The sequence below is a fragment of the Protomyctophum bolini genome, assembly GCF_963924005.1.
Source record: "Protomyctophum bolini genome assembly, chromosome: 24".
Taxonomy (NCBI): domain Eukaryota; kingdom Metazoa; phylum Chordata; class Actinopteri; order Myctophiformes; family Myctophidae; genus Protomyctophum; species Protomyctophum bolini.
Window position 1 is genome coordinate 29398556 of NC_137885.1, and position 20000 is coordinate 29418555.

Genomic DNA, 20000 nt, shown 5'->3' on the forward strand with positions numbered 1-20000 from the left:
TCTCTCTATATATATGGATGTGTAGGCCTATATTTAATCTCTCTATATATATGGATGTGTAGGCCTATATTTAATCTCTCTATATATATGGATGTGTAGGCCTATATTTAATCTCTCTATATATATGGATGTGTAGGCCTATATTTAATCTCTCCTATATATATGGATGTGTAGGCCTATATTTAATTAATCTCTCTATATATATGGATGTGTAGGCCTATATTTAATCTCTCTATATATATGGATGTGTAGGCCTATATTTAATCTCTCTATATATATGGATGTGTAGGCATATATTTAATTAATCTCTCTATATATATGGATGTGTAGGCATATATTTAATCTCTCTATATATATGGATGTGTAGGCCTATATTTAATCTCTCTATATATATGGATGTGTAGGCATATATTTAATTAATCTCTCTATATATATGGATGTGTAGGCATATATTTAATTAATCTCTCTATATATATGGATGTGTAGGCATATATTTAATCTCTCTATATATATGGATGTGTAGGCCTATATTTAATCTCTCTATATATATGGATGTGTAGGCATATATTTAATTAATCTCTCTATATATATGGATGTGTAGGCATATATTTAATTAATCTCTCTCTATATATGGATGTGTAGGCCTATATTTAATTAATCTCTCTATATATATGGATGTGTAGGCATATATTTAATTAATCTCTCTCTATATATGGATGTGTAGGCCTATATTTAATTAATCTCTCTATATATATGGATGTGTAGGCATATATTTAATTAATCTCTCTATATATATGGATGTGTAGGCCTATATTTTTCTAATCTCTCTATATATATGGATGTATATAAGTAGGGCCTATATTTCTGATAGGAAATGCAGGATTACTGTCTACCTTGTTTTGTTCCACTTTTGCTTTGGTTATTATGTTTTCTCATAAAGCCTTTTGAAGAGAGAGAGAGAGAGAGAGAGAGAGAGAGAGAGAGAGAGAGAGAGAGAGAGAGAGAGAGATCCCAATTGGTTGTAGTGGAAACAGCGGTATATACAAGACAAGTAGCCATGTGGCAGTGGGCATGGGGCTAAAGGGGGGTCTCATGGCAGTGGGCATGGGGCTAAAGGGGGGTCTCATGGCAGTGGGCATGGGGCTAAAGGGGGGTCTCATGGCAGTGGGCATGGGGCTAAAGGGGGGTCTCATGGCAGTGGGCATGGGGCTAAAGGGGGGTCTCATGGCAGTGGGCATGGGGCTAAAGGGGGGTCTCATGGCAGTGGGCATGGGGCTAAAGGGGGGTCTCATGGCAGTGGGCATGGGGCTAAAGGGGGGTCTCATGGCAGTGGGCATGGGGCTAAAGGGGGGTCTCATGGCAGTGGGCATGGGGCCAAAGGGGGGTCTCAGGCTCAGCAGAGGGGGCAAGGGGGGGCTTTAGACCCCCTCTCATGGTGAAGGCTCAGCCCTCCCTCCAAACAAGCCAAATTGACTGACTTCTATTATGTAAACCTTAAGATTCATTCATATCCTCTAAATAGCACCTCCAGACAGTCACAGTTTTCTGGAGCCGGTCTCAGGGTCTCAGGGTTGGTTGTAATTAAATTGACCCTTATACATTTGTATAGACTATAGCCTAATACACACTATAACTGTCACAGTTATAGTGTGTATAGACTATAGCCTAATACACACTATAACTGTCACAGTTATAGTGTGTATAGACTATAGCCTAATACACACTATAACTGTGACAGTTATAGTGTGTATAGACTATAGCCTAATACACACTATAACTGTCACAGTTATAGTGTGTATAGACTATAGCCTAATACACACTATAACTGTCACAGTTATAGTGTGTATAGAGTATAGACTATAGCCTAATACACACTATAACTGTCACAGTTATAGTGTGTATAGACTATAGCCTAATACACACTATAACTGTCACAGTTATAGTGTGTATAGACTATAGCCTAATACACACTATAACTGTCACAGTTATAGTGTGTATAGACTATAGCCTAATACACACTATAACTGTCACAGTTATAGTGTGTATAGACTATAGCCTAATACACACTATAACTGTCACAGTCAAGGGGAGAAAAATAAACGTTTGAGTATCAGAGAGAGAGAGAGAGAGAGAGAGAGAGAGAGAGAGAGAGAGAGAGAGAGAGAGAGAGAGAGAGAGAGAGAGCGCAGGGGCACTTTAATTCCCACGTGGGACCGTATGTGTGTGTGTGTGTGTGTGTGTGTGTGTGTGTGTGTGTGTGTGTGTGTGTGTGTGTGTGTGTGTGTGTGTGTGTGTGTAGTCTACATGTATGCGGACACAAACTGCTTGGTGCTTTCTGAGAGGAAGCCCGCGGTCGCAGGAGGCAGATATAAATACTTTATTCCTGGGGAATTGGGAGTCAAATAAATTCCAGCCCCGGAACCACATCAATGACGGCATCGTAAAAAAAAAAAAAATCTGACAGTCCAGAAAGGCGAGCGTTAACTCTGGCCAGTCTAAAAACGACATGGTAAACATCACTAAACGGCTTGACCCACGCTCTCTCTCTCTCTCTCTCTCTCTCTCTAACCAAATACAACTTATCGGCTGTTTCTTTTCCCCCAAAGCTGATGTAAAACAGAGGACAGAGTGTTTTAATTAAGAGAAACCACTTTTCCGTGCTCTTTTTTTAGACGGGTTGCCTGGCTATACTTGCATCCACATCTGAACCTGAGGCAATTTCATCTTCTAGATTAGTAAGATTATTATATATATATATATATATATATATATATATATATATATATATATAGTATAGTATAGCGAAGTATAGCCTATATATAGCTCTGTAAATTTGAGCTCAAATAAACCGCAAAGACCCACACAAAAATACTACAATAGTAAACTGTTTCGCTGTTGATAATAATGATTTATATGCCTATAAATGCTGCGTACGACCACTTTCACCACCTGTGAAGTAATGGGCAACAAAATCTGAAGGGAAGGATTGCCATTACAATATATGAGTTGAGAAATGCAGACTTTGCGCAAAACGGGCCGGCTACACAGCGCTCTCTCTCTCTCTCTCTCTCCCCCAGTCGTCAATAATAAGTAATAACCGCTGGATGGATGGATCATGGATCGATAACAGCCTCCACGAGTTTAACATACAGGCCGGACAAAGTGCAACATGTGTCGGCTGTAAGAGAGCGGGGAGGAGCGGAGCCCATGAAGTGTTCCATCATGCATGGAGAGATGATGACTTAAAACAAAAGCTTTTGCAGTGAAAGGTCACGTTTGGAAACAGAACAGAACGCCTGCGGAACGGTCTTATAAGTTCGAGGCTATATTCTCATCACGGACACGGAGAGGCTGCGGAACCGGATCCATATTATAATCCATCCAACATTGATTGAGGACCTGCATGCAGGAATCGGTTCCAGCATTAGGCTACAAACACAGGTGGAACCAAATGAGTTACAGTCAGACCCGTAAACTATAAGGAAACCGTCAAAGGAATCGCGGACCGAAAAACAAAAGATGTATAAAACCGTTAAAATCCCCCAAAAAGGTCCCCTCACGGCTGCATGCGTCCTACCTGCGTCATCATGCGGTCTGCACCTGTGTTCTCCTCGTCCTTGAAGATGATGTCGGGGTTGTAGTTGGGCGTGAGTTCCTTGAAGCGCTCGGAGCTGCGCGTGATCTTCCCCTCGTACCTCCCGCTGGCGCCCAGCGTCTTCTCCGCCACGTTGGGGCTGAACTGCTTGTAGGCGAGCGGCGCCAGCTTCCGCGGCGACCGCCGCTTGCCGTAGCCTCTCCCCGGCCCGCAGCACTCGCCGGCCGGCGAGAGGAGGACGGCGCAGCCGGCGAGGTACGTCACCAGCTTCGGGAGCAGCATAATTGGTCCACTGTACCGGTGCCGTGGCGGTGCGATATAGTGTCACCGATATAATATTTGTTTTTTTTAATAACGACTCGTCCTCCTCCTCCTCCTCCTCCTCCTCCTCACCCGGCGTTATTCTGACACTTCAGAGCCCGAGGTAAGGAACGGGACCCAGGCCAGAGACCCCGCGAGTCGCCATTCCCCGGCGCGTAAAAGGGCCGGTTGGTTGCGCGCGGTCCCCGCTTGGACTTGGAGACGCCGTTATCAAGCCGGTCTCCGTTCAGTTGCGCATGGATGCAGTCCGTCAGTGGTCCCCCTCCTCCCCGGCGCTGCCCTCCCTCTCTCGGTCTCCTATCCCAGGTCCAGTGGGGGAGGCCCGGGCATAAATATAGGCGAAGTCCCGTTTATTTTGGCAACCAGGTTCAAAGCGGTCTCTCTGTGTGTTAGCTGTGAGAAACGACCAGAGACAGATCCACACAGACAGACACACACACACACACACACACACACACACACACACACACACACACACACACACACGCACGCACGCACGCACGCACGCACGCACACACACGCACACACGCACGCACGCACGCACGCACGCACGCACGCACGCACAGACGCTCAGTGCGTGGGCAGGCTGGCTGCGCCCTCGCTGGCCACGGTGGTCAAACGGTGTCCCCACAGCGGTTCTCTTAGTGCCATGACTCTGCTGGCGCTCTCAATGCGTCCCTGTGGCTGCAGGCAGGCAGGCAGCGGCAGAGCAGCATATATAGGGCTGTGTTGTGTTGGCTGGCATGCACATGGAAATGGAAGAGATCCGACTATGCAGACGAGACGAGGTGCCGCGGAGTGGAGTGGTTTAGCCCTGCCCTCTGGTCCTAAAGCCCCGCACATGAGGCACTTCTCCTCCCGGGGCAGTGCCCTGCCCTCTGGTCCTAAAGCCCCGCACATGAGGCACTTCTCCTCCCGGGGCAGTGCCCTGCCCTCTGGTCCTAAAGCCCCGCACATGAGGCACTTCTCCTCCCGGGGCAGTGCCCTGCCCTCTGGTCCTATAAAGCCCCGCACATGAGGCACTTCTCCTCCCGGGGCAGTGCCCTGCCCTCTGGTCCTATAAAGCCCCGCACATGAGGCACTTCTCCTCCCGGGGCAGTGCCCTGCCCTCTGGTCCTAAAGCCCCGCACATGAGGCACTTCTCCTCCCGGGGCAGTGCACTGGCCATGCGGGCGTCTCCTCTCCTCCGCCGGCATCATGCCTCAATTCATCTTCCTCACGTCACTGTCTCCGCTATAAAGGCTATAAGATCTATTCTAGACTCTCGTATAGATTAATTAATTAATGTTTATGTTTGCGGCAAAAAAGAGACTATAGCGAAAATGGTTGATCTAAACCTCTCAATGAGCTTGAAGATATAAACGATGTCTTGTATAGGCGTATATATAGGCCTATATATATATATATATATTGAAAGTAGGCTACTGTACGTGCTATAATGAGCCTAGGTTTGAATACAATAAAACGCTTTATCCAAATGATAACCCGCTATATAGAAATCTGATTTATAATAATCTGCCAAAAAATCAGAATCGGTGACAATTAATATTCATAAAATTGGCTTAACTGAATTTGAGGCTAAATGTGAACACGGGTTAATTCAATTGTCATCCCCTGATGCCCCGCAAATGCTTGTCGCCTTAATTATCGTATAAGCTGTACTCTGTAACTATATGAACGTATAAATGGAACCATTTGGGTCCCCTCTATAGTGTACAGAGTAGACTACACTGTCAGAGTTACAATAACACCCAGCAGGGTTTTTATAGTGTGTGGACAAACATCAGCCCATTTCTCCGTCTAGACATGGCGCTGACTGACATTGTCCTTTGGACTCGCTTTAAAGGCGATGTCTTCGGCATGACAAACCTCAACCTGAGACGCGTGCGCACGGAGTCGGACGCGCAGGTGCGCGCTCACACACACACACACACACACACACACACACACACACACGACAGGCTATAGTTCCGCAGCCATGCAGGAGCCAGCAGACAGATATATGTATATTCTATATCTAGAATAACTGGGGGGCTCCCGGGCATTGTGCACGGGGATCAACGGAACGGATCGGTGAGAAGCGGATCGGTGAATCATGTCTGTGTCGTGTGGGGACAACAGCTCCGGTTTCACTAGAACGGAGACATCCAACACCACGTCCCCCGGCCCCGGGTCGGGATGTGGAGTGGACAGTACCCCCACTGAGAGAGACCGAGCCCCGGGCCCGCACTCTGACGTCTTCTGCCCCTGCATCCGCAGCATAAAAGGGGCTCGAACCGAATCCACGCAACAAAAAGATCACTTTCACGTATATATAGGCCTATAAACTTTGCCGTGTATTTTATCGATTCGAATATATAGATTCGAATCGATAAAATACATCTACGAGAGTCTAAATCTCCTATAGGTTATATATACATAGGCCTAAACCCCCTTTTAAAGCGTTTGATTGGGATATTATAATCTAATGGTTCAGGCATTTAAGAGGTCGGAAACATTTCGAGTCGTTCCTGAACCACAGGCTACACATGCAGGCAAACAGTGACTTTTCAATTCAGACTTCAATGGCATTCCATAGACGCTCTGCAACACCTTGAGTCAACATCTCACTCAGCCCCGAAACAGGCCTGTGTGAGAGAGTCCAATCAATGCTTATTATGAACCGTCTGTGTACTGCATGGGTACAGGAAAATATACATATAGGCCAGTGGTTCTCAAGGTGGGGGTCCGGGGACCCCCAGGGGTCCCTGAGGGAGTTCCAAGGGGTCCCCGTGCTAAATTATATTGGAACCAAATGGACACTTATGGGTCTGTATAACTCTGAAGGCTGTATTTTGCGTGTCTTTAAAGTACCAGGTCTTATTCCCTATAACTTGAGTAAACTAAAGACCTGGAGGCGTGATCAATGCTCTTTGGCTATTCTGAGTGGCCATATTTTTTAATATATTTTTTATCCCACGATTTTGTAACCCATTTTTCACCCCTGTGTCAATCATCTATTGTGATCCTGGGCTCTACACACCCTCCGTCAACCTGGGGAGAGCAACGGACTTAACTCATGCTTCCTTCATGCCTGAGTGTCCAAGTTGCTCCTTTACACCTGACAGGGGGGAGTTTCCCTGGTTGGACGTCGTAGCGCGTGGAAGGAACACGTTATTCCAACCAGTTCCTTAATTTCCCCTCCATCAGGCGCCCCGGCTGGCCAGGGGGAGGCAGTTTAGAGACCAGGATTACTGCCTCCAGGTCTTTAGTTTACTCAAGTTATAGGGAATAAGACCTGGTAATAGGCCTACTTAAGACACGCAAAATACAGCCCTGAGTGTACAAATGGTATAGGCTATACAAAATACATTTGTGCATGTTATATTAACATTGAATTTATAATATTAATTGGGGCCTCATGCCATTAAAGGGGGGGGGGGGGGGGGGGGTCCGTAGACTAATGCATGTCAAACTGGGGGTCCTTGAAATTAAACGGGTTCGAGTCACTGCAGCTATAGAGCCATAATATAATCCTCTTGGGTCCCTGGCTTCAAATGGGGGTCCGCGGGCTAATTAGTGTCAATTTGGGGGTCCTTGACATGAAAAAGTGTGGGAACCACTGCTATAGGCTACCCTGGTCACCCTGTATATAAGAACCACTGCTATAGGCTACCTATATATATATACAGATATACCTACCTGTAGCCTATATAAGCCTACAAAAATCAACATCATCAGTAGAAATATCACATTTACTCTTATTTTCATTTTAATAAAGGTAATCTTTTTATAGCACCTTGAAATGCAGCTCAATGTGCTTTACAGAGCAATAAAGGGAAAAAATAATATTATACTCTTATTACTTTCTGTATACTTTTACTAGATACTTACTTTGTATATTCAAATTAACCACTTCAGCCTCATTACAACTTTGGCAAAAAATATTTTGTTTTGTTTAGCGTTTCTATTTAAACATGCACGAACAACCCAGATGTGTACAGATGTCATACTGTGAGCTCCAACCAATACAAACCTTAAATGTGTCATTTAAATGTGTTAAATGATTGAATGCTATAGATGGTAAATGGTGCATTTATATAGCACCTTTATCCACTGTATATAACTGTATACGCCTCCCAATGTGACTTTGCTCTCCCACACACTCTCTCTCTCTCTCACACACACACACACACACACTGCAAGGCACCAACCTGCTCATCGGGATCAATTAGGGGTTGAGAGTCTTGCTCAAGGGCACTCCGACACTTAACTCTGGGGGAGCCCTGCACAGGGATCGAACCAGGAACCTTCCGGTTGCCATGCGACCGTCCTGCACTCTACCCGCTGATCCACTGCCGACACGGAGGGAGCCACGAAACGCAGTGAGAATACCAAACCAGAAACGCAAAAATACAAACGTAATCACCTACTGTATAGTATATTAGTATACTCACCTATACCTACCAGTAAGACGCGCAAACGCGGGAAGCGAACGCAGCTCGTACATATTTAAGTTAAGTTATTTTTAAGTTAAGTTTTTAACTCAGCCATAACCATAAAAGGAGTCCCCAAAGCAGCTCCAGGGCACAAGTTGGACCACGCCATCACACTCATTTCACCATGACTCAGCCATAACCATATAAGGAGTCCCCAAAGCAGCTCCATATATGGGCACAAAAGCGTGACACACGGACAGACAGACATGATCTGCTAGGTCTCATAGTAAGTGCTCACTGCATTCGCAATAATGGGGTCAGAAGGATCAATGTGAGTGTAGACCAGAATGTCAAAGGGCTTTTCAGTGCGAGGCATAACACCAAACTCTCATTAGAAATCACAAAACGATTTATTTATAGAAAATATCGAAACAAACACCCGGGGGGGAAATATTTCTGACTGTATAGTGTACACACCAACTGAACCAACTGGACAGAAAGGGATGCTGAAATGAAACCACGAGAAGTCCACATACCGTACAGCGTCTCAACGCATCACAGAATTCTGGATTAGTTTAGGATCCTTTGCGGGATTTGAACGATTGTGGAACAAAATGGACCCTTACAGGTCTGTCACTCTGGGAGCTCTTTTCCACCGGTTGGGTTTTGAGCCAGACCTCCAAAATAGGAACATTAATTATGATTTGAGTGGGCAAAACCATACCTATATTAAATTCTCAATATAAGTACATTTACATTATATATGATAACCCTTCTACAGTGGTAGCTTTTTAATATTTTCCTACATAATGTCTAATTTGCATATTTAATTTCAGAAAATGTGTAATACAATAAATCATTGTCTTCGTGTATGTAATCAATTTGGGAAGTATCATGGTGAAAACTAACTATTAATTAAATGTTTTCCTATTTACCTATCACATAATGGCCTACTATAGGTGAAAATTACAGAATGTGTGATGAATATGAAAAAGCTACTCCTGTGGAAGGGTTATCATATATTAATTTACTTATATTGATCCTATAAACAATTTAATATAGGTATATGGTTTTGCACAGTCAATTGATAATTAACATTCCAGTTTTGGAGGTCTGGCTCATGGACTAATAACGGGTTCTGAACCGAACCGGTTCCCAACCGGTGGAAAAGAGGCACACTCTCAGAACTGTTGGTTCTTGTAATGTAACATTTTGAGAACCACTGGTATTGTATTGTATAGCAGCAGACGTGCAAGTCCACACAAAACCGGTTCCAGAAACGGTTCCAAAAATGTGATGGAACCGATTCCTCTGGTACCGGATCTGATTCCTCTGGTACCGGATCTGATTCCTCTGGTACCGGATCTGATTCCTCTGGTACCGGATCTGATTCCTCTGGTACCGGATCTGATTCCTCTGGTACCGGATCTGATTCCGGATCTGATTCCTCTGGTACCGGATCTGATTCCGGATCTGATTCCTCTGGTACCGGATCTGATTCCGGATCTGATTCCTCTGGTACCGGATCTGATTCCGGATCTGATTCCTCTGGTACCGGATCTGATTCCTCTGGTACCGGATCCTCTGGTACCGGATCCCAGACCTAGTTTGAAGGAATCATAGAATTCTGGACGCAACAGATCTGCAGAACTGCAGTAACAATGTTAACTGTGTTTTCTCTTTTCTTTTTTTTTCTCCCCAATTTAGAGTATAGCCAATCATTTGTGCAGTTTATTACGACGAGAGTCACTCACGGGACAGCGCATATTGATGAACATTACAAACAGATACATCAGAACAATCAGTAGTCCCCGTACACAAAACAAGCAAACATTACAAACATCACGTAAGGGTGCAAAACAGAAGAGAAAAACGGCCTAGGTTTGACCAAAAAGGTCTAGGTTTGACCTAAAAGGTCTAGGTTTGACCGGGGAGGATAGTTGTATTTCTTCCAGGGTCTCTACGGTGCCATGGCGTGTGGCGGCCACACGCGTGTGGCGGCCACACGCATCACCGGAAGAGTCCTGGTTATGTCCTGGTTATCACCGGAACAGGCCCTTCACCTTCTTCTTCTTTGGTTTGGAGGGGGAGGATGTTTCAGGGTCCGTCACCACCGGAACACTCTGCAGGGAACAAAGCCATGTGGAACTATTTGCTACTCTGCAGGGAACAAAGAGACAGACATGGTTCTATAGTACCATATGAGGTGTCCACTGTCCACATGGTTTTACCTGCGTGTCCAAAGCGTCTCCAGTCTGTCCTCTGGCTGCGTGGTCCTGCTCAGCCCACTCCCCTAAAGGACGGAGGAGGGCGTTAGTGACCTGGTACCAAAACACCGGGTCGGGACCCAAGGTTTGGGTCGGGACCATTTTTATTGGTCCCTTTTTTTTCGTTTTCCTACATTTCGTTTTTAATTATTTATTACTATTTCAAAACAATCTGCACAAAAAACAAGATTTGTAAAAAAAAAACTAAAAGAAAAACATTCCCTAAAAAGTTCAAGGTCTAAAAGCGACCAAAGAGCAATTGTTTTTTTTTGGCAAAATGTCTTGACAGTGTGCGGGGGGGACCTCTTCTTTGTTTTTCAAAGATACCCATTTAATTAATTAAAAACTAAATTCAAATGCAACTGTACCTAAGACTAGACTAACACTAAAACATTCCAGGTGACTAAAATATGACTAAAACTAAATGAAGTTTCATTCCCAAAGACTAAAAATAGAAATTCGCTGCCAAAAACAACACTGCCTTTAAGAAGACAATTATGCAGGCGCTCCCTATCCACTCATCATCATGTGTATGTGCATTATGCATTATGCTAAACGCAGGAAGGATAACACGCCGTGCTTCATTAACCCATTCTGACCTGAGATCAGATTCATACGAGGTTTCCACTGGACACACACTGGTCTGATTAACCCATTCTGACCCGAGATCAGATTCTAAAAAAATGTCAGTCGTTCTTCGATTTTTCAAAAATAGCAGACCTACAAGCTCGTAGCGCGCCACTCGGTGGCGCGCTATGAGCTTGTAGGTCTGCTATTTTTCAATAGCTAAAGCATAACATGATGCCGACACCTAAACGGGTTCCCGTTCAGAATGGGTTAAAGCTCTCTCTCTCTTTCTCACCTAGAAAAGGGGCGTGGTGGTCGACCTCCGCGTCCTCCTGGGTGGGAGGGGCCACGGGGGAGGAGGAGGAGCCTTCTCTCGGCAGCTCGCGGCGGCTCTCCTCCTCCTCCGACGGCTTGCGTTTACGCGTGGCCGCCGCCGCCGTGGCGCTGCCACGCCCCACCACCGCGCCGTAGAGATCCTGGAGGTCGCCCACGAACCCGAACCCCACCTGGGGACCGGACCGCAGCGCAGGCAGAGTCTGAGAGACAGAGAGACAGAGAGACAGAGTCAGAACCCGAACCCCACCTGGGGACCGGACCGCAGCGCAGGCAGAGTCTGAGAGACAGAGAGACAGAGAGACAGAGAGACAGAGTCAGAACCCGAACCCCACCTGGGGACCGGACCGCAGCGCAGGCAGAGTCTGAGAGACAGAGAGTCAGAGTCAGAACCCCACCTGGGGACCGGACCGCAGCGCAGGCAGAGTCTGAGAGACAGAGAGTCAGAGTCAGAACCCCACCTGGGGACCGGACCGCAGCGCAGGCAGAGTCTGAGAGACAGAGAGACAGAGAGACAGAGAGACAGAGTCAGAACCCGAACCCCACCTGGGGACCGGACCGCAGCGCAGGCAGAGTCTGAGAGACAGAGAGACAGAGAGACAGAGAGACAGAGTCAGAACCCGAACCCCACCTGGGGACCGGACCGCAGCGCAGGCAGAGTCTGAGAGACAGAGAGTCAGAGTCAGAACCCCACCTGGGGACCGGACCGCAGCGCAGGCAGAGTCTGAGAGACAGAGAGTCAGAGTCAGAACCCCACCTGGGGACCGGACCGCAGCGCAGGCAGAGTCTGAGAGACAGAGAGACAGAGAGACAGAGTCAGAACCCCACCTGGGGACCGGACCGCAGCGCAGGCAGAGTCTGAGAGACAGAGAGACAGAGAGACAGAGTCAGAACCCCACCTGGGGACCGGACCGCAGCGCAGGCAGAGTCTGAGAGACAGAGAGACAGAGAGACAGAGTCAGAACCCCACCTGGGGACCGGACCGCAGCGCAGGCAGAGTCTGAGAGACAGAGAGACAGAGAGACAGAGTCAGAACCCGAACCCCACCTGGGGAACGGACCGCAGCGCAGGCAGAGTCTGAGAGACAGAGAGACAGAGAGACAGAGTCAGAACCAGAACCCCACCTGGGGACCGGACCGCAGCGCAGGCAGAGTCTGAGAGACAGAGAGACAGAGAGACAGAGTCAGAACCAGAACCCCACCTGGGGACCGGACCGCAGCGCAGGCAGAGTCTGAGAGACAGAGAGACAGAGAGACAGAGTCAGAACCCGAACCCCACCTGGGGACCGGACCGCAGCGCAGGCAGAGTCTGAGAGACAGAGAGACAGAGAGACAGAGTCAGAACCCGAACCCCACCTGGGGAACGGACCGCAGCGCAGGCAGAGTCTGAGAGACAGAGAGACAGAGTCAGAACCCGAACCCCACCTGGGGACCGGACCGCAGCGCAGGCAGAGTCTGAGAGACAGAGAGACAGAGAGACAGAGTCAGAACCCGAACCCCACCTGGGGAACGGACCGCAGCGCAGGCAGAGTCTGAGAGACAGAGAGACAGAGAGACAGAGTCAGAACCCGAACCCCACCTGGGGACCGGACCGCAGCGCAGGCAGAGTCTGAGAGACAGAGAGTCAGAGTCAGAACCCGAACCCCACCTGGGGACCGGACCGCAGCGCAGGCAGAGTCTGAGAGACAGAGAGACAGAGTCAGAACCCGAACCCCACCTGGGGAACGGACCGCAGCGCGGGCAGAGTCTGAGAGACAGAGAGACAGAGTCAGAACCCGAACCCCACCTGGGGAACGGACCGCAGCGCGGGCAGAGTCTGAGAGACAGAGAGACAGAGTCAGAACCCGAACCCCACCTGGGGAACGGACCGCAGCGCAGGCAGAGTCTGAGAGACAGAGAGACAGAGTCAGAACCCGAACCCCACCTGGGGACCGGACCGCAGCGCAGGCAGAGTCTGAGAGACAGAGAGACAGAGAGACAGAGTCAGAACCCGAACCCCACCTGGGGAACGGACCGCAGCGCAGGCAGAGTCTGAGAGACAGAGAGACAGAGAGACAGAGTCAGAACCCGAACCCCACCTGGGGACCGGACCGCAGCGCAGGCAGAGTCTGAGAGACAGAGAGACAGAGAGACAGAGTCAGAACCCGAACCCCACCTGGGGACCGGACCGCAGCGCAGGCAGAGTCTGAGAGACAGAGAGACAGAGTCAGAACCCGAACCCCACCTGGGGACCGGACCGCAGCGCAGGCAGAGTCTGAGAGACAGAGAGACAGAGTCAGAACCCGAACCCCACCTGGGGAACGGACCGCAGCGCAGGCAGTCTGAGAGACAGAGAGACAGAGAGACAGAGTCAGAACCCGAACCCCACCTGGGGACCGGACCGCAGCGCAGGCAGAGTCTGAGAGACAGAGAGACAGAGAGACAGAGTCAGAACCCGAACCCCACCTGGGGACCGGACCGCAGCGCAGGCAGAGTCTGAGAGACAGAGAGACAGAGAGACAGAGTCAGAACCCGAACCCCACCTGGGGACCGGACCGCAGCGCAGGCAGAGTCTGAGAGACAGAGAGACAGAGAGACAGAGTCAGAACCCGAACCCCACCTGGGGACCGGACCGCAGCGCAGGCAGAGTCTGAGAGACAGAGAGACAGAGAGACAGAGTCAGAACCCGAACCCCACCTGGGGACCGGACCGCAGCGCAGGCAGAGTCTGAGAGACAGAGAGACAGAGAGACAGAGTCAGAACCCGAACCCCACCTGGGGACCGGACCGCAGCGCAGGCAGAGTCTGAGAGACAGAGAGACAGAGAGACAGAGTCAGAACCCGAACCCCACCTGGGGACCGGACCGCAGCGCGGGCAGAGTCTGAGAGACAGAGAGACAGAGAGACAGAGTCAGAACCCGAACCCCACCTGGGGACCGGACCGCAGCGCAGGCAGAGTCTGAGAGACAGAGAGACAGAGTCAGAACCCGAACCCCACCTGGGGACCGGACCGCAGCGCGGGCAGAGTCTGAGAGACAGAGAGACAGAGAGACAGAGTCAGAACCCGAACCCCACCTGGGGACCGGACCGCAGCGCAGGCAGAGTCTGAGAGACAGAGAGACAGAGAGACAGAGTCAGAACCCGAACCCCACCTGGGGACCGGACCGCAGCGCGGGCAGAGTCTGAGAGACAGAGAGACAGAGAGACAGAGTCAGAACCCGAACCCCACCTGGGGAACGGACCGCAGCGCAGGCAGAGTCTGAGAGACAGAGAGACAGAGTCAAAGAACCCGAACCCCACCTGGGGAACGGACCGCAGCGCAGGCAGAGTCTGAGAGACAGAGAGACAGAGTCAGAACCCGAACCCCACCTGGGGACCGGACCGCAGCGCAGGCAGAGTCTGAGAGACAGAGAGACAGAGTCAGAACCCGAACCCCACCTGGGGACCGGACCGCAGCGCAGGCAGAGTCTGAGAGACAGAGAGACAGAGTCAGAACCCGAACCCCACCTGGGGAACGGACCGCAGCGCAGGCAGAGTCTGAGAGACAGAGAGACAGAGTCAGAACCCGAACCCCACCTGGGGACCGGACCGCAGCGCAGGCAGAGTCTGAGAGACGGAGAGACAGAGTCAGAACCCGAACCCCACCTGGGGACCGGACCGCAGCGCAGGCAGAGTCTGAGAGACGGAGAGACAGAGTCAGAACCCGAACCCCACCTGGGGACCGGACCGCAGCGCAGGCAGAGTCTGAGAGACAGAGAGACAGAGAGACAGAGTCAGAACCCGAACCCCACCTGGGGACCGGACCGCAGCGCGGGCAGAGTCTGAGAGACAGAGACAGAGTCAGAACCCGAACCCCACCTGGGGACCGGACCGCAGCGCAGGCAGAGTCTGAGAGACGGAGAGACAGAGAGACAGAGTCAGAACCCGAACCCCACCTGGGGACCGGACCGCAGCGCAGGCAGAGTCTGAGAGACAGAGAGACAGAGAGACAGAGTCAGAACCCGAACCCCACCTGGGGACCGGACCGCAGCGCGGGCAGAGTCTGAGAGACAGAGACAGAGTCAGAACCCGAACCCCACCTGGGGACCGGACCGCAGCGCGGGCAGAGTCTGAGAGACAGAGAGACGGAGAGACAGAGTCAGAACCCGAACCCCACCTGGGGACCGGACCGCAGCGCAGGCAGAGTCTGAGAGACAGAGAGACAGAGAGACAGAGAGACAGAGTCAGAACCAGAACCCCACCTGGGGACCGGACCGCAGCGCAGGCAGAGTCTGAGAGACAGAGAGACAGAGTCAGAACCCCACCTGGGGACCGGACCGCAGCGCAGGCAGAGTCTGAGAGACAGAGAGACAGAGAGACAGAGAGACAGAGTCAGAACCAGAACCCCACCTGGGGACCGGACCGCAGCGCAGGCAGAGTCTGAGAGACAGAGAGACAGAGTCAGAACCCGAACCCCACCTGGGGAACGGACCGCAGCGCGGGCAGAGTCTGAGAGACAGAGAGACAGAGAGACAGAGAGACAGAGTCAGAACCCGAACCCCACCTGGGGAACGGACCGCAGCGCGGGCAGAGTCTGAGAGACAGAGAGACAGAGAGACAGAGAGACAGAGTCAGAACCCGAACCCCACCTGGGGAACGGACCGCAGCGCAGGCAGAGTCTGAGAGACAGAGAGACAGAGAGACAGAGTCAGAACCCGAACCCCACCTGGGGACCGGACCGCAGCGCAGGCAGAGTCTGAGAGACAGAGAGACAGAGTCAGAACCCGAACCCCACCTGGGGACCGGACCGCAGCGCAGGCAGAGTCTGAGAGACAGAGAGACAGAGTCAGAACCCGAACCCCACCTGGGGACCGGACCGCAGCGCAGGCAGAGTCTGAGAGACAGAGAGACAGAGTCAGAACCCGAACCCCACCTGGGGACCGGACCGCAGCGCAGGCAGAGTCTGAGAGACAGAGAGACAGAGTCAGAACCCGAACCCCACCTGGGGACCGGACCGCAGCGCAGGCAGAGTCTGAGAGACAGAGAGACAGAGTCAGAACCCGAACCCCACCTGGGGACCGGACCGCAGCGCAGGCAGAGTCTGAGAGACAGAGAGACAGAGTCAGAACCCGAACCCCACCTGGGGACCGGACCGCAGCGCAGGCAGAGTCTGAGAGACAGAGAGACAGAGTCAGAACCCGAACCCCACCTGGGGACCGGACCGCAGCGCAGGCAGAGTCTGAGAGACAGAGAGACAGAGTCAAAGAACCCGAACCCCACCTGGGGACCGGACCGCAGCGCAGGCAGAGTCTGAGAGACAGAGAGACAGAGAGACAGAGTCAGAACCCGAACCCCACCTGGGGAACGGACCGCAGCGCAGGCAGAGTCTGAGAGACAGAGAGACAGAGTCAGAACCCGAACCCCACCTGGGGAACGGACCGCAGCGCAGGCAGAGTCTGAGAGACAGAGAGACAGAGAGACAGAGTCAGAACCCGAACCCCACCTGGGGACCGGACCGCAGCGCAGGCAGAGTCTGAGAGACAGAGAGACAGAGAGACAGAGTCAGAACCCGAACCCCACCTGGGGACCGGACCGCAGCGCAGGCAGAGTCTGAGAGACAGAGAGACAGAGAGACAGAGTCAGAACCCGAACCCCACCTGGGGAACGGACCGCAGCGCAGGCAGAGTCTGAGAGACAGAGAGACAGAGAGACAGAGTCAGAACCCGAACCCCACCTGGGGAACGGACCGCAGCGCGGGCAGAGTCTGAGAGACAGAGAGACAGAGAGACAGAGTCAGAACCCGAACCCCACCTGGGGACCGGACCGCAGCGCGGGCAGAGTCTGAGAGACAGAGAGACAGAGAGACAGAGTCAGAACCCGAACCCCACCTGGGGAACGGACCGCAGCGCAGGCAGAGTCTGAGAGACAGAGAGACAGAGAGACAGAGTCAGAACCCGAACCCCACCTGGGGAACGGACCGCAGCGCAGGCAGAGTCTGAGAGACAGAGAGACAGAGTCAGAACCCGAACCCCACCTGGGGACCGGACCGCAGCGCAGGCAGAGTCTGAGAGACAGAGAGACAGAGTCAGAACCCGAACCCCACCTGGGGACCGGACCGCAGCGCAGGCAGAGTCTGAGAGACAGAGAGACAGAGAGACAGAGTCAGAACCCGAACCCCACCTGGGGACCGGACCGCAGCGCAGGCAGAGTCTGAGAGACAGAGAGACAGAGTCAGAACCCGAACCCCACCTGGGGACCGGACCGCAGCGCAGGCAGAGTCTGAGAGACAGAGAGACAGAGAGACAGAGTCAGAACCCGAACCCCACCTGGGGACCGGACCGCAGCGCAGGCAGAGTCTGAGAGACAGAGAGACAGAGTCAGAACCCGAACCCCACCTGGGGACCGGACCGCAGCGCAGGCAGAGTCTGAGAGACAGAGAGACAGAGTCAGAACCCGAACCCCACCTGGGGACCGGACCGCAGCGCAGGCAGAGTCTGAGAGACAGAGAGACAGAGTCAGAACCCGAACCCCACCTGGGGAACGGACCGCAGCGCAGGCAGAGTCTGAGAGACAGAGAGACAGAGTCAGAACCCGAACCCCACCTGGGGACCGGACCGCAGCGCAGGCAGAGTCTGAGAGACAGAGAGACAGAGAGACAGAGAGACAGAGTCAGAACCTGAACCCCACCTGGGGAACGGACCGCAGCGCAGGCAGAGTCTGAGAGACAGAGAGACAGAGTCAGAACCCGAACCCCACCTGGGGACCGGACCGCAGCGCAGGCAGAGTCTGAGAGACAGAGAGACAGAGTCAGAACCCGAACCCCACCTGGGGAACGGACCGCAGCGCAGGCAGAGTCTGAGAGACAGAGAGACAGAGTCAGAACCCGAACCCCACCTGGGGACCGGACCGCAGCGCAGGCAGAGTCTGAGAGACAGAGAGACAGAGAGACAGAGTCAGAACCCGAACCCCACCTGGGGAACGGACCGCAGCGCAGGCAGAGTCTGAGAGACAGAGAGACAGAGAGACAGAGTCAGAACCCGAACCCCACCTGGGGAACGGACCGCAGCGCAGGCAGTCTGAGAGACAGAGAGACAGAGTCAGAACCCGAACCCCACCTGGGGAACGGACCGCAGCGCAGGCAGAGTCTGAGAGACAGAGAGACAGAGTCAAAGAACCCGAACCCCACCTGGGGAACGGACCGCAGCGCAGGCAGAGTCTGAGAGACAGAGAGACAGAGTCAAAGAACCCGAACCCCACCTGGGGAACGGACCGCAGCGCAGGCAGAGTCTGAGAGACAGAGAGACAGAGTCAGAACCCGAACCCCACCTGGGGAACGGACCGCAGCGCGGGCAGAGTCTGAGAGACAGAGAGACAGAGAGACAGAGTCAGAACCCGAACCCCACCTGGGGAACGGACCGCAGCGCAGGCAGAGTCTGAGAGACAGAGTCAGAACCCGAACCCCACCTGGGGAACGGACCGCAGCGCGGGCAGAGTCTGAGAGACAGAGAGACAGAGAGACAGAGTCAGAACCCGAACCCCACCTGGGGAACGGACCGCAGCGCAGGCAGAGTCTGAGAGACAGAGAGACAGAGTCAAAGAACCCGAACCCCACCTGGGGAACGGACCGCAGCGCAGGCAGAGTCTGAGAGACAGAGAGTCAGAGTCAGAACCCGAACCCCACCTGGGGAACGGACCGCAGCGCGGGCAGAGTCTGAGAGACAGAGAGACAGAGAGACAGAGTCAGAACCCGAACCCCACCTGGGGAACGGACCGCAGCGCAGGCAGAGTCTGAGAGACAGAGTCAGAACCCGAACCCCACCTGGGGAACGGACCGCAGCGCGGGCAGAGTCTGAGAGACAGAGAGACAGAGAGACAGAGTCAGAACCCGAACCCCACCTGGGGAACGGACCGCAGCGCAGGCAGAGTCTGAGAGACAGAGAGACAGAGTCAAAGAACCCGAACCCCACCTGGGGAACGGACCGCAGCGCAGGCAGAGTCTGAGAGACAGAGAGTCAGAGTCAGAACCCGAACCCCACCTGGGGAACGGACCGCAGCGCAGGCAGAGTCTGAGAGACAGAGAGACAGAGAGACAGAGTCAAAGAACCCGAACCCCACCTGGGGAACGGACCGCAGCGCAGGCAGAGTCTGAGAGACGGAGAGGCAGAGAGACAGAGTCAGAACCCGAACCCCACCTGGGGAACGGACCGCAGCGCGGGCAGAGTCTGAGAGACAGAGAGACAGAGTCAAAGAACCCGAACCCCACCTGGGGAACGGACCGCAGCGCAGGCAGAGTCTGAGAGACAGAGAGACAGAGTCAAAGAACCCGAACCCCACCTGGGGAACGGACCGCAGCGCAGGCAGAGTCTGAGAGACGGAGAGGCAGAGAGACAGAGTCAGAACCCGAACCCCACCTGGGGAACGGACCGCAGCGCGGGCAGAGTCTGAGAGACGGAGAGGCAGAGAGACAGAGTCAGAACCCGAACCCCACCTGGGGAACGGACTGCAGCGCAGGCAGAGTCTGAGAGACAGAGAGACAGAGAGAC

General features: G+C 52.5%; 2 protein-coding genes across 3 annotated transcripts in view; both read right to left on the bottom strand.

The window, feature by feature from the left end:
- The window catches only part of LOC308311403 (indian hedgehog B protein-like), a 15362-nt gene extending 11419 nt beyond the window's left edge, over positions 1-3943 (bottom strand). The window contains exon 1 of the mRNA XM_080758090.1: positions 3578-3943. Coding sequence (XP_080614216.1) covers positions 3578-3877 — 300 coding nt within the window. The 5' untranslated portion in view covers positions 3878-3943. The remainder of the gene's footprint in view (positions 1-3577) is intronic.
- A 4782-nt stretch (positions 3944-8725) lies between these two features.
- Positions 8726-20000, bottom strand: part of nhej1 (nonhomologous end-joining factor 1) — a 34978-nt gene continuing 23703 nt past the window's right edge. For both annotated transcript variants that reach the window (XM_080758048.1, XM_080758047.1), the window contains exons 7-9: positions 11464-11704; positions 10566-10627; positions 8726-10457 (exon numbers count right to left, since the gene is read on the bottom strand). In XM_080758048.1, coding sequence (XP_080614174.1) covers positions 10377-10457; positions 10566-10627; positions 11464-11704 — 384 coding nt within the window. In that variant the 3' untranslated portion in view covers positions 8726-10376. The remainder of the gene's footprint in view (positions 10458-10565; positions 10628-11463; positions 11705-20000) is intronic.